Source organism: Rasamsonia byssochlamydoides (assembly GCF_041956645.1).
Source record: "Rasamsonia byssochlamydoides strain NRRL 3658 unplaced genomic scaffold VTN77scaffold_38, whole genome shotgun sequence".
NCBI lineage: Eukaryota > Fungi > Ascomycota > Eurotiomycetes > Eurotiales > Trichocomaceae > Rasamsonia > Rasamsonia byssochlamydoides.
This window is the reverse complement of record NW_027192421.1, coordinates 136,656-151,033: the sequence shown is the minus strand read 5'-3', so window position 1 is coordinate 151,033 and position 14,378 is coordinate 136,656. Positions and strand designations below refer to the sequence as shown.

General features: G+C 51.2%; 4 protein-coding genes across 4 annotated transcripts; 1 reads left to right on the top strand and 3 right to left on the bottom strand.

Annotated features, from left to right (window-relative positions):
- Nucleotides 1-239: 239 nt before the first annotated feature.
- Nucleotides 240-916, bottom strand: VTN77DRAFT_5225 (uncharacterized protein; the record flags this gene model as incomplete). The annotated part of the gene is made up of 3 exons (XM_069421371.1): nucleotides 240-266; nucleotides 317-418; nucleotides 470-916. 3 exons carry the CDS (start codon nucleotides 914-916, stop codon nucleotides 240-242), a joined length of 576 nt encoding a protein of 191 aa, XP_069277040.1.
- A 234-nt stretch (nucleotides 917-1,150) lies between these two features.
- VTN77DRAFT_5224 (uncharacterized protein) lies at nucleotides 1,151-3,217 on the top strand (the record flags this gene model as incomplete). Its single annotated transcript, XM_069421370.1, has 1 exon — nucleotides 1,151-3,217. The coding sequence occupies one exon, from the start codon at nucleotides 1,151-1,153 to the stop codon at nucleotides 3,215-3,217; it is 2,067 nt and encodes a 688-aa protein (XP_069277039.1).
- Nucleotides 3,218-4,234: 1,017 nt separating this feature from the next.
- On the bottom strand, nucleotides 4,235-5,239 carry VTN77DRAFT_5223 (uncharacterized protein; the record flags this gene model as incomplete). The annotated part of the gene is made up of 1 exon (XM_069421369.1): nucleotides 4,235-5,239. The coding sequence occupies one exon, from the start codon at nucleotides 5,237-5,239 to the stop codon at nucleotides 4,235-4,237; it is 1,005 nt and encodes a 334-aa protein (XP_069277038.1).
- A 4,022-nt stretch (nucleotides 5,240-9,261) lies between these two features.
- On the bottom strand, nucleotides 9,262-14,135 carry VTN77DRAFT_5222 (uncharacterized protein; the record flags this gene model as incomplete). Its single annotated transcript, XM_069421368.1, has 2 exons — nucleotides 9,262-13,811; nucleotides 13,865-14,135. The coding sequence occupies 2 exons, from the start codon at nucleotides 14,133-14,135 to the stop codon at nucleotides 9,262-9,264; spliced, it is 4,821 nt and encodes a 1,606-aa protein (XP_069277037.1).
- Nucleotides 14,136-14,378: the final 243 nt, after the last annotated feature.

Sequence of the window (14,378 nt, the reverse complement as noted above, 5' to 3'; positions counted from 1 at the left end):
TGGCTTACGTGGAGGTACATGTACACATCAGTAGAGAGCACATATGATTTGGATTGATATCGACATTTTGGTATCGAGTAATATACTGGATCTAAAAGCCAAAATCCCATACACAAGCATTTCATGACTTTTTGTTAAGCCCGTATTCACGCCAAACTCCGAATACAGATTTTAACCGCCAGAAATATTGTCTGCATAAGAAAACCATAATGAAAGATGTATTTTGGGATTTGGTCTTTTTAAGTCGTGGTGAAAAGTGTATCTTCCTGCTGGGTGTCAGACTGACACTCATTTCAAAGTCTCCAAGAATCCTTACCTCTCTCAGGTACTCTCCTATATCCGCCTGCCGGAAAACGGTGATGCCCGTTGGATCCAGTTTTCGCGCCTCAGCAGTCGATCGAGCCGTGATTCCGAATCCCTATATAACTGTTAGGAGTGCACGCAGAGGATAAAGCTGATTGGGACCTACCAGAGGAGTGTCGTCCATTCCAAGCACCAACACGCCCTGGTGCTCGGGGCAATCGTCACTCCATCGGCCAACATGCGCTTTGACAACGTTGCCTCCATAGAGATATGGCATCTCTCCATTCTGCTTGATCCACACCTTGTACCTCGCGTGCGGCGCGATCACATCCAATGCGGTAATGTGCAGCCTGAACTTTCCGGTCTTCGTGAACTTGCCGATGCAGGTGCCCAGCGAGAGGAGGTTTGGACGTGCGATCGAGGTCGCCAGATTGGCTATTGACAGACGCACGTAGTATACTCGAGAGCCATGGAGGCGGAAAACGTAACGGTCGTTGGAAGCTGCTTCGTCGGACGAGGCTGGAGGCGCGATCAGGTGGTTCAGCGAGCGGCCGGTGTAGTTGGCCAGCTTCGAGAACATGGTCTTTGTCTCTTCTTCTGTAAGGGGACGCATTTTGAATGACGGAATAACAAGAACTTCTTCTAAAAAAGTATCCTCTCACCAAGTCTTGAAAAACATAAGTAGATGAAGCTGATGAAGCTCCCCAGACAAAAATCTAGACGGTGGAGCCCGCACCTCCGCTAGCGTTGAAATCTTGGCACCGCTGGAAAAAAAAAGTTATGCCCGCAAGCTATCAAGACCAGACCACAACAATTCTGTGCGTTTCAAGGCCTCGACAAAGACCATATGGCTTCAGGAAGAGCCACGAAGAGAAGGCGTCTTAGTCCTTCTGACGATGAAGCATCGCCGCCCCCGACCTCCAATGGAGCCTCAATGAAGGACTTCTACGGCCGCGCCGTCGAATGGGACCTCGAGCAAGACTACGAACGTCGTCCACGCAAAGCGAAGAAAGATAAAGAAAAGACGAGACTACCGATCAAGACTGCTGATGGGACTATTCAACATGTGGAGGAGCCAAAGGCTGAGGAGGAATCGGACAGCTTTCTGGACACCGACACCGGCGAAGAGGATGCCGCCGAGGAGACTGTAGCTGAGGAGCAGGTCCAAGAAGAGGCTCCAAAGGTCCCTCTGAAGGTTCAAATCATTGAGGCAAAGGAGGAGCTCGCGAGAATTGCAATGCTGATTAACGAGGATCCTGAAGAGCATGTGAGTTCTTTCAAAAAGCTAGCGGATATGGTGGACAAGGACACGCATCCAGCGATCAAAAAGCTGGCCCTCGCGACGCAAGCGGCGGTATTCAGGGATGTTATTCCAGGTTACAGGATTCGCCCTCTGAGCGAGGAAGATATGAAAGAAAAGGTTTCCAAGGATGTACGGAAACTGCGAAACTATGAGCAGTCGCTGCTCTCCGCGTACCGACGCTACGTTCAGCAATTGACCTCGTTCTCTAAAGGGACAAAACAAGAACAAGACAAGGATGATGGCGGTATGAGGTCGGTCACGATTAATTGCGCATGTAGCCTCTTGCTTGCCGTGCCGCATTTCAATTTTCGCACCGAGCTACTCAAGATCCTGGTCAATCGACTCTCGAAAAAACATATCGACGCGGACTTTGTCAAGTGCAGAGAAACTATGGAAGAGATATTCGAGAAGGATGACGATGGGATTGTTTCGTTGGAGGCCGTGAGCCTTCTTTCAAAGATGATGAAGGCAAAGGAGTACAGGATCCATGAGAGTGTGCTGGACACATTTCTCCATCTGCGGTTGCTCTCTGAATTTTCGTCCAAAGGCTCGAAAGACAAGATCGATCGTCAATCCGAGGAACCCACCTTTAAAGGCAAGAAGATCAAGGCGAAGCGAGAATTTAAGACTAAGAAGGAGCGCAAACTGGAGAAAGAGCGCAAGGCTGTCGAAAAAGACATGAAAGAAGCCGATGCACTCGTCAGCCATGAGGCACGGGACAAGAACCAGGCCGAAACTCTCAAGCTTGTTTTTGCTACGTACTTTCGAATTCTCAAACAGCGCATTTCCAATCTCATGGGAGCTGTGCTGGAAGGTCTGGCGAAATACGCTCATCTGATCAACCAGGACTTCTTTGGGGACCTGCTCGAAGCACTTAAGGATCTGATCACGCAGCTAGAAGCGGAGGAAAGCATTGAGGAGGATGCGGAAGACGAGGAGGAGGAACCTGTCGCAACCAGGAACTCCGCCCGAGAGGTCCTTTTGTGCACCATCACCGCGTTTGCGCTGCTCGACGGACAGGACGTCAGCAAAGCTGCCTCTTCCCTTCACCTTGACCTGAGTTTCTTCATCACGCACCTTTATCGCGCTTTATACCCTCTTTCCATCAACCCGGATATCGAGTTCAATCCAAACAAGTCTCTGCGGCTGCCTGATCCCAACTCCTCAGATGCCAACGGAAACGACAACAACACCGTTGATCAATCTCGTCGGAAGAACAAGGTTAATTTCCAGACCCCGACGGTCTTGCTCCTCCGCTGTCTCCAATCGATCCTCCTGGCTCGCACCCACGGCGTCCCGCCTCCGATCCGTCTCGCCGGCTTCAGCAAGCGCCTGATGACAACGGCCCTCCAGCTGCCAGAGAAGTCCTCCCTCGCGATGCTCTCTCTGATGGGACGTGTCGCCAAGCAGCATGGACGGAAGATCGCGCCGCTCTGGCACACCGAAGAGCGGAAGGGCGACGGCGTCTTCAACCCGTTTGCCACTGCTGTGGAGGAAAGCAACGTCTTTGCGGGGACGGTCTGGGAGGGCGAGCTTTTGCGGCTGCACTACTGCCCGCAAGTCCGGGATGCGGCGAAGGAGATTGATAAGATGATCGCATCGGTGAAGTAGGCTGGAGTCATGGTAATCCGATTCAGATTCAGATTTAGTTTCATACTTGTTTATAGAAGTGAGAAAATGAGAAAATTTGCAGCTGTTTCCTGATCATTTGTCTTCTCTCTCTCTCTCTCTCTCTCTCTCTCTTAATTATTTCGTATTCAACTATAAATAAGACATGGATTTAAATCTTTGTAGCAGATTAGTTTCCCAATGTGTATAGAGGGGATACATCTCCCGGACACTTTCCATAAAAGGAGAAGAGAAGAAAGGAGGGAAGTCTAGATTGAGATTGTGCTGTATACAATAAGTCTTGTTTTGTCCCATCCCATCCCCAGACTGCATCCTGCATCCTGCAACATGTGCAGCATGATATGGACTTCTTTACAAGAGACAATGAATGAGGATTTCTAAACACCACGAAATTCTTATCTTGTCTTTATTTTCCTGTGAGTCTAGGTAGGTAGGTAGATATCTGTGTGCGTTAATTCCTTCCTACACATATCTAATGGAGACCTCCCAGATAGCGCAAGTGAAGGACAGAGGGATTTATACTCATGGGAGTTTTTTTAATTTCTTTTTTTATTTTTTATGTATCTATGTGCATTAATTTCTACACATATGATAATGGAGGCCTCCTGGACTGTGCAAGTGTCAACGCAGGAGGATTTTAACCTGCATGATATGATGCAGGAGGCCTCCCTAACTGCGCAAGTGATAAAACAGAGCATTTAAAGCGTACTATTTTCACTTCTAAGTCCGTATAATATGATAGTGGAGGTCCCTTGAACTGCATATGTGAGAAGGAGAAGGAGAGAATCTAAGCCCATGAACCCATTTTCATTATCATTATTTTTTTCATTTTTTATTTACTACATACATGATGGGCATGGGAGTTCAGGAGGCCTCCTGCACCATATGATATGATGCTGGAGGCCTCCCGAACTCCGCAAGTGACATGATCATTAATTTTTTTAATTTTTTTTAATTTTTTTTTTAAAAAAAAAAGGACGACCCAACCCCCCTTGTTCATCAAATCCAGTTGTCTTCGCTGTGTGCCTCGTCATACCAGCTTGCTCCCGAAAACTCTCTGGCATCAGCCGTCGTAGGGGTCTTAGGCCGCTCCGTTGAACGAGCGAGCAGCGGAGGGGCGGCCTGCTGCTCCTGCATCTGCTGCCGCAGCAGCTCACGCTCACGCATGATCTGTCTCTGGTATGTGGTGCGCAGGGCTGGATGGACCATCGTTGGGCTTGGGCTCCGGTCGCCGCTGCCTTCGGCCACATCCTGGGGAGGGTACTGCAGTGGAGGTACGTCGGGGACATGGCAACTGCTGGTCTCCTCAACACGGCCTCTCTTCGAATCATCTCCTCCCCGGATGGGAGTCTTCGGCGGCGCCTTGCTATTATTGGCGTTGCGATGGTGCTTTCCAAAGCTAAAGTACCCTCTCCTATGTGGTGTCGACTTGATGGCCTCATTCTTGCCTTTCTTCTTATTCTCCTCTGCAGCAGATGACGTTGTCGTGTTCATCATCATCTGTGCAGGGCGTGGGTGAAGATCTCCATCTTTCGTTTCCTTCCTTCCCTTTGGAGGTGGACTGCCAGTCGTCTCCAAATGCCGAGCCCAACCAACATTCATGCGGTCCCTACTATCTCCTCTAGAGACAATGCCGTCCTCACTGTGTTCACTCTCATGTTCTTCTGATGGTGTGCGAAAAGAAACTCTAGGTGTTGGCGTGGTCTCACTTTCAGTATTGGAGCTGGCAGCAGGCATCTCAGAAGACCGCATTGTCTTCAGCTCTGATTGCGATTCCTTTTTCTGCGGCAGGAATTCCGGAGGGAGAGGCCGGGTTGGTGTGATTCTGTAAGCTAGCTCTCTGTGAACATGGGCAACCTCTGCCGAGAGACTGTTCATTCTTGCGTGTAGGTGCGCAGACTCCTTTTTGATAAGCTCAGTGTGTGCATGGTCCATTCTGCGGATCTCTTCACGAAAGCCGTTGAGATCCTCTCGCAGCTCCGAAATCAGTTGATTCAAGTCCATGGTGGATTTGCTATGTGCTGCCACGCTGGTCATGAGAGCCCGAGAGCTCTCTCCCAGACTGTCCACATTTTGTAAAACCTCTTTAATCTGGTCAAGGTTCCTCATCACCTGGTCAAGCATCCAGTTGTTACCATCACCAAAGACCTTGGTAAGTCTTGTGACAGTACTGTTAAGGTGATGATGCAGTGAAAATCCAATGCCAGCTAACTGTTGTTCTAAAGTCAGGCTGCTCTGATAGCCTGGTTGCGAAGGAGCAGGCACATACCCACCATAGTCAGTCGTACTAGCATGAGAAGCTTCGTTGTCGAGATTGCTCAGACCCTGGCTATGTTGGCTACCTCGGAGGGCGTGTGTTTCAGACTTGGAAGCAGAGGAGCCTGCTTCACCGCTCGAGATGCTGAGGTCTTCGGACTTTTTCCCTTTTCTACCAGCAGTCCTTCTGCCAGACTCCTCTTCAATGAGTGGAAGACCGTGTGAATACTGCAGCTGAGCATTTGGATCTCTTTCATGCGACTTTTCTTCTGTTACACTGCCAGAGTGGTTGTGCATGTGGAGAGTATGCATTGGATCCTGTTCGTGATAGAGCACATTTGGATGAGCCTCTCGGCGACCTATCTCAGTGCTGTTTCTTTCTTTGGTATGTGTCATCTGGCTTTCATCTTTCTCTTCCTTCGTACTGACAACTCTCTGCAGTTCTTTGACGGCATTAGGCTGACCACAACTGCGACCTGTCGTACAGAAAGGAGAGGCATCATCTAGCGTCACGTCTTTCTCTCTCTCAAGCGGTGCAACATATCTTGGGGGAAATTCTACTTCAGGAGAAGAGAACCCTGTGTGTTCACTCAGGGGTACTTCTGGCTTCTCTGACTTTTCTGGTGTCCAGAGCGCGAATGGGGCAGTCGACGCTGCAGGAACAGAGTAAGCAGTGTGAGTTGTCGATTCGCTTGAGCGTGGAAGCGCGGGGCTCTTCTCTTGACTACGGCGCGAAACAATATTCTCAGATATTGAGTTGGCTGGATTGAAAATTCCTAGGGCTGGATTTCCTGGACTGGGCAACGGCCAATCCCAGTCTGGAAAATCTGGCGGCGATGTGTCTTTGACACTTTTCTTCGTGTCCTTGCTGGCTTCCTTGATAATATCTTTCAGGCTTAGCTTCGATTTCAAGGTCTTGATCATGGATTTCTTTTCCTTCAGGCTCTTGGCCTCCGCAACCTTCACATCTGCCAACGTCGAGGAAGTTTGACTATCGTCGTCTGTCGGGACTCCGGAAGGATCGGTGGACGACCTGCCAGCAACGTCGTGTGCCATCGCCGATGAGGATTTTGACGGAGCAAGGACCCTGCCCGCTGGGCGAGGCCGTGGCATAGCGATGGCGAGATCCTCGTCGTAGTTGAGACCATGTAACGTCGTGGGCCTTTCCGCTAAAGTCGTCGTGGCACCGGGCTGGAGGACGGGAATCCTCAAGTGTCCAGTTTGCGGTGAGGGATGCCCGTGGACAGTCTGGTGGTCGGTAGCATCAGTCGACTGTTGCTGCTGCAACAGCCTTTGCTGACGACGCTCCTTCTCCTCCGCCCAGGCGTTTCCTACTTTTTGAGAAATCGCAGGAAACTCGAACTGGAAGGACGAAGCATCGAACAGATCAGACAGATCAGACAGATCAGAATGACGAGCATTTTCGTCATGACTCTCGCTGTCCATGATTTCGTGAAATGCTCTACATCCAACCAATACAAGGAAAGAGTTCACAGGAGGATGCAGATCAGATGCGATGATATCGATGAGATGGATGAGATCGATAAGACGGTGGAGTGGATAAGGTGGATGGATGGGTTGAGAAGAAAGAAGAGATGGGTTGTGACGGAAAGGACGGTGTGCAGTCAGTGAGAGTGAAGAGAAAGAGGAGGGACGTGAAGAAAGACAGACAGCCAGTCAAACCAGCATGAAAAAGACTTGGCACAGAAGAAGACAAGGCAGAGAGACCTTCAAAAGGCTTCAAATCAGTTCCTGTCCCATCTATTGTCAATGTTGCTATGGGAGATTTGCCTGTTGCCTTCACCAGGGCGGAGTTTACCGCGTTGTTTGTGCAGTCTCCTGAAGGACAGTCAACAACAAGCCCTAAAGAAGCGACAGCAAGTGAACTATCGCATCAAAGAACAACACAGCAGCATTTCCTGCCTGCCCCTGTCTTATGTCACTGACTAATAGCGACTACAGTTCGAGAAAGACCCAGTGAAGCGATTCGAGAAAGGAAAGATTCTAGGTCTATATCCTCTTGCCCAAGGTGAAGTCGACCAAAGCCGATATCTACAAGCCTGCCTCGTGAACCATAACCGGACGGAGTCCTCCGTCCTCGAAAGGAAAGATCCTTCATATTCTTTTTTCTTTTTTTTTTGGGATACTGATCTGTTTAAACGATATACAGGACGTACGCATCGAATCACTCGTGAGCCCGGAACCAGCCAGCAAGCAAAGCACCTTCACATCTGCATATCTGTTGCAAATTCAGCCAAGGAAAAAAAAGGCGTAGCCCGCCAACAATATCGTATTTATATCTCACTGCGGGCAGGAAATGAAGGAGGAGAAGTAGCAGCTGCAGCCACAAAGCTGATTTCGACGACCACTGGTCGGACATGGTCATCGTCTCCAGTAAGGCAGTCAGTCAAACAAGTTGGATAATGGTGACGGATGAATTCATACCTGATCTAATCTAAAACCTGTCATCCATGCCATGTCGCTATGTAGTAGTAGTAGGTAGCATTTGTAGCTCCAACTCCACTCCACCAACATAAGAAATTAGTTGCATAGAGAATGTAGAGAAGAAAATAATGAAGCACTCAGAACGTCCAATAGGATTGATTTATTTTATTTATTTCATTTGCTGTGCTTGATTCAAGACTTCACTACGTCGTCTTTCAGTTTCGGAATCGCCTGGCAGAATTTACAGACTAGAGGAATCACCGAAGTCACATAGCTATTGGCGATGAAGGCGACGTCAAACTTCTCCTTTTTTTTTCTTTTTGTCATTGTTGTAGACTCAGGGAAAAAAGCGTCAATGTGTGCACACACTTCTTCCTGGTCTGCGCACATATATAGAAAAGTCCTACAACACCTATCAAGTGGGAAAAAAAAACCGATCACAGTTACCAACCACAGAACGATCGGACTGACTGACTGACTTGCCAAGACCAAAAAGCCCTATCCTAACACCTAACTACCTAGTGTCGAAGACTAGAAGGAGATCGATCATATTATTAAGAGGCTAACGACTGCTCTATATTTCGAAAGCAAATAATAAGAAAGCTGGAGGAAGAACAGAATCATAGGCTTTTGATAAGCCGAAAAAAAAAGCCCCCCAACCAAAAAAAATTTGGTAGATTTCCATCACCTTCCTTTCGTCGTAGGTAGCTGCAGGCTTCACAGCCAGATCGCAAGCTCCCAGAACGCCGACAATTGTTAAATATCTCGAGGATATCAAACGTTGCACTGTATACAATACATCTGATGGATACTCTTAGGACTTTTTTTTTGAACTTTAAATTATCATTCATCTCACTTCGAGTGTAAGGCAATTCCATTCCATTCCATTCCACTCACTCACTCATTCACTAACTACAATGGTGAATCTGGTGAATCAATCTCAGTCTGGACAGGAGGAATGAATATGCGTTACATGAAGGAGAGAGCTGAGAAAAAATAATCAGAAAAGAAAAGGAGAGGAAAGGAAAGGAAATTCGTCAAAAGGCCACACGATCGATATATACTGGAATACAGGAATAGCGGAGAGTAGATAGACAAACTTCACCATCATCAATCAAACACTCTTCAAAGGGGTATAATAATATCCACGCCAAACATACGCAATCAAGGGAACAGCAATAATGGTCACTAATACTGCAACCAAGAAAAGCGTCCTGATGTACGTTAGTGTGCGAGGGCCAATGGGTTGTCATTCTTCATCTAAAGGAAGAATAATATTTTTTTAAATGGATAAATCCAGTAGATAGAACCGAAAATGGCATTTCTTACTGGGAGGGCTTCGCACGACGGAAGGGCGCAAAGAGGCTGCCGAAAAGCGCCGTGAAAATCGTACGGAAAAGCACTTTAATCCAGTTGTCTGACTTGGTCAAAGATATCGTCTTGATGGAACGGTCGCCGGCAGACCGCGCATCTTCCTCACGGGAGACAGGGGTAAGAGCACCATCTGTCTTCTTGTCTGCAGCAGGTCCAGAAGTAGTAGTAGTCTCCTCAACCACTTTGGCCGGCTCTTCAGTCTCTGTGGCCGGGCCGGCCTTGGAGGTTTCCTGCTCCGCGCTCGCTTCGGGTTGGACCGAGCTTTCAGCCCGTGGCTGGTCAGACAAGAGGTGCACGGCGGAGGCTGAACCCCCAAGCTGCTTCAGAAGCGCCTCGCGATCGCTGGCCAACAATTTGAGGGCTGGATCAGCTTCAGACTCAGGCGTCGGCGAGTCTTGAATTGCAAATGCCTCCTTGTTTTGAGCCGCCTCTGACGTAACTTCAATTGCAGGAGCAGGTGCTTCGGTGGAAGGAAGAACAGTCTGCTTTTCGACTTCGACCTCTTTGGCCTGGACGGTTTCAGTCTCCACAGCCGATGACGCTGGCTCGGAAGACGAGGCAGACGCAGCTGCAACTGCAACCGCTGCAACTGCTGCAGCGTCTTGGAGAGCATCAGAGGTCAGAAGTTGCTCCACCGCTGGCTCGTCCTTTACCGGCTCAGGCTGAGCGGCGACGTCTGCAGTCGAGCCAGAAGCCTGGGTCTCTTCGACCACCTCTTCCTTGACGGCCTCGCCTTCGGCAGGGACCGGTTCTTCCAGAGGAATCTCTTCACCATTAACAGCCGCAGCCTCGACTGCTTTCTCCGCCTCAGATTCGTCAATCGTCTTCTCTGTAGTCTGATGCTCAGCAGCAGTGTCATCCGCATCAACTGTCTCGGTGACTGCTTCTTCGGCAACAGCAACCTCAGGAACCGAAACCCCATTGGGCTCAGCATCTGCTTCCTTCGTCTCTACGGTCTCAACAGCTTCCGTAGCACCGACTTGATCCTCAGTGGCGGGCTGTTCCTCAGAGAACTCTTCAACAGCAGAGGCCTCAATATCGTTTGCAGATTCTGTCGGAGGCACAGAAGCCTCCACCGGCTCACCTTCCTCTGCAGCAGCAGGGGCTTCCGTTTCCACAGCTTCTGATGTTTGGTCCGTCTCTGTGGATTCGATTGGCGTCTCTTCAACAGCCTGGGCCGGTATGTCGTCGGCATTTTCAACTTCCTCCTGAACATCTCCGGACTTTGTCTCTTCGGCAGGAGCCTCAACAGGCTCGGCCTCAACCTCGGCGTTTTCAGGTTCCACTTGGCCTTCCACAGCCACTTCCTCGGCATTCTCCTCAGGTACACCCTCTGGGATCTCTTCAGTGGCGGCTTCCTTTGTGTCAGCGTCAGGCTCTGCTGCTTCAGGCTCGATTTCTACAGCAGGACTTTCAACTGCTACGTCTGCCGTAGTCTCTTCAACTGCGGCAGAAACATCCTCGGACGGCTCAGCGGGCTGAGCCTCTACCTCTGGAGCTTCTGTCTTTTCGGCTTCGACAGCTTCGTCGTGAGAAGGCTTCTCAGCTGTCGCTGACTGCACTGGTTCCTCAGATTCTGTCTGTGGTGGCTCTGTGGATTCCTCTGGCGCTGTTGGCTCTTCCAGCTCTTGAGATTCGGCGGGCTGTGCTTGCTCCTCGGACTCTACTGGTTCTGCTGGTTGTTCCTCTGCCTCTGCGGGCTCTATGGGCTGCTCAGGTTCTGGTTCTGCTTCGACCTCCTCGGACTGTGCAGGCTCCTCTGGTTCTGCTTCTTGTGCCGGCTCTGCCGAGGGTTCTGCGGATTCAACTGGCTGCGCAGGTTCCTCAGGCGCCGTCTCCACAGGTTCTGCAGGTTCTTCCTCAGTCTCTGCAGCTTCCTCAACCTTCTCGGGTTCCGCAGGTGTTTCTTCAGTCTCTGCAGGCTCTGCAAGCTGCTCGGATTCCGCAGGCTGTGCTACCTCCGTTGCTGGCTCCTCAGAATCTGCCGGCTGTGGAGGTTGCTCAGGCTCTGCTTGCTCCTCAGCCTGCGCTTGTTCTGCAGACTCAGGTTGCTCCTCAGCCGGTGCTTTCTCCTCGGGCTGAGCTTGCTCTTCGGGCTGCACTTCCTCTTCAGCCTGAGCTGGTTCTTCAGGCTCTGCTTGCTCAGGTTCAGCTTGCTCCTCAGGTTGTACTGGCTCCTCAGCTTGTTCCTCAGACTGAATAGGCTCTTCGGGCTCTGCAGACTCCTCAGCTGGTGCTGGCTCAGCTTGGTCTTCGGGTTGCGCTTCCTCCTCGGGCTGAACTTGCTCAGGCTGTGCTTGTTCCTCTGTAGTCTCCTTAGCTTGCTCTGGCTCAGCCTGTTCCTCAGACTCAATGGGCTCTTCAGCCTGTACAGGCTCAGCTTGCTCCTCTGGCTGCGCTTGTTCCTCAGGCTCTGCAGATTCTTCAGCTGGCGCTGGCTCTTCGGGCTCTGCTAACTCCTCAGCCTGTTCCTCAGCCTGCACGGACTCCTCGGGCTCAGGTTGCTCTTCGACCTGTGCTGGCTCTTCGGGCTGTGTTTCCTCCTCAGGCTGTGCTTGTTCCTCAGGCTCTGCAGATTCCTCAGCTGGGGCTGGCTCTTCTGGTTGTGCTGGCTCCTCAGCCTGTTCCTCGGACTGAACGGGCTCCCCGGGCTGCGCTTCCTCTTCGGGCTGAGCCTGCTCTTCGGGCGCTGCAGGCTCTTCAGCCTGTTCCTCGGCCTGAGCAGGTTCTTCGGGCTGCGCTTCCTCGGGCTGAGCTTGCTCTTCGGGCTGCACTTCCTCTTCAGCCTGAGCTGGTTCTTCAGGCTCTGCTTGCTCAGGCTCAGCCTGCTCCTCATCCTGTACGGGCTCGGCTGTCTCTTCGGGCTGTGCTTCCTCGGGCGGTGCTTGTTCCTCAGCCTCTGCAGACTCCTCAGCTGGTTCCGGCTCTGCAGGCTCGGCTTGCTCAGGCTCAGCCTGTTCCTCAGACTCGACGGGCTCTTCGGACTGAACTTGCTCAGGTTCAGCTTGCTCTTCAGGCTGTGCTGGCTCGGCTTGTTCCTCAGACTCCGCAGTCTCCGCCAGTTGAGCTGGCTCCTCGGATTCTACTGTCTGCGCCGGCTCCACTTCCTCAGCGCCAACATCAGTGCCAGCAGTGGTATCAACAGGTTCCGTTTCATTCTCTGCCGAATCGCCTTGCTCGGCCTCTTGAGACTTCCCGTCTTCACCAGCAGCTTCTCCAGAAATTTCTTCGACAGTTTCAGCGGGCTCATTCGGTTCTTCGGTCTTCTCTTCGGCGCCAGCATCTTCAGCAACATCGTCAACTGGTTTCTCGACTGCTTCGTCTTGTTCGGCTGCATCAGTCGTTTCTTGAGGAGCAGTCTCTTCGGCAGGCTCTTCACCCTCGGCTGACGGAGGTTGCTCATGGCCCTCGACATCTTCCTCTACAGCTGCAGCAACCTCAGTTTCCTCGGCCACATTCTCGACAGTATTGCTCTCAGCCCCAGCAGCTTCCTGTGCAGGTTTTTCCACTGAATCATCTCCCTTCTCTGCGGTAGGTTCTTCCGTTGTTTCCTCGGCGGTTGCTGGCTCTTCCTCGGGGACGGCATCGGCGCTGGTGTCATTTTCAGCGGGCTTGTCCTCCGCTGTCGCTACCTCCTCTGTGGCTGATTCGGCCGAGGGCTCTTCACCGTTAGGCGTGGCCTCTTCCTCGGTCGGTTTCACTTCCTCCTCTTCGACAGCAGGCTCAGTTGTTTCGGCCGTCTCCTCAGACGAACCTTCGGGGGCCTTCGTTTCGTCTTCGGCAGAATTTTCAGCTGGCTCGGCAGATTCCATTTGCGGGACTTCCTCCGAGTCCGCTACGTTGTCTTCTGCTGAAATCGCGGCAGGTTCGGCCACCTCCGATGATTGGGAGGCGTCAACAGGAGCCGGTTCCTCTTCTTTTCCTTCAGCAGCCTCTTCAGAGTTCTCTCCCGGAGCGACGTCTGAACTTTCGGAAATACCATTCGGTGCGTCCTCTGGAGGAACATTCTCTTCGCTTGTCGCTTCCACCTCGGCAGATTCCTGGGCCTCTGGACTATGATCACTTTCTTGTTCAGCTTCCGGCTCCTCCAATGGCTTCGTTACAGCAGCTTCTGCGGCCTGAGAAGGGTTTTCTGGCTTCTCATCGACAGTCTCTGCAGCATGGGAGTCGCTTTCCGCAGTAGAAACAGGCTCCTCCGCTTGCTCGATTTCGGCCAACTTGGACTCGGGGGTACCATTAGCAATGCCATTTGCTTCTGCTGCACCATCTCCGTTCGGTAACGCTGCTTCAGAGCCGTCCTCGCCCTTTGATTCGTCGACAACAGCCTCTGCTGCCTCCTCGGAGGGAATATCCTCAGCCTCGGCCGTAGCATCTGGTACAGCCTCCTCCTCTGCATGCCCATTAGTCGTAGCCTCCGCCTCCGTATTGGGTGGTTTGTCGTCAGAATCTGCGGTGGGGCCGACGTTCAGGACGTTGTGCGTGACGCCATCGTCATCCGTAACTACCAATGTGAGCTCTCAGCTTGACGTTTCTGGCCGACGGTCGGCCACTTACCAGTCTCTGCCTTCTCATCGTGAAACCAGGAATCTTCCGAGTCAAGACGGAATCTGTACTGGTACTTTCCGTGTGGGATTTGGAACTCGCGAGAGAAGATATATCCAGCGGCTTCGTTAGCCGAATCTTCTTCCGAAGGTTCCGCTAGCTTGGGAGTGAGCTCGAGGGGTTCCCATGCTGGATCTGAGAAAGTGCCAGCGACGAAAACAGCAGGGGTATCGGAGGGGCGGTGGATGGAAATAATAACGGTTTCTCCGGTTTCATCAGCCATAACGTCGTAACGGTCGTTAAATAATTACAACAAACAAAGACAAAAAAAATAAATGTGTAAGGTGATTTGGCTTGTGGAGAGTTCCTGTCTGTCTCGTCAAGCTTGGACCCGGGGGAACGCAAGTACACGTGCTAGAAGTACAGAGAGGTGTTAAACAGCTCCCCAGCTCGACGAGCAACAGGATAGGAATTGTTCAGTGGGAGGGTTATACACAGTGAAAGAGGTGATTGATGAGGGAGAGCG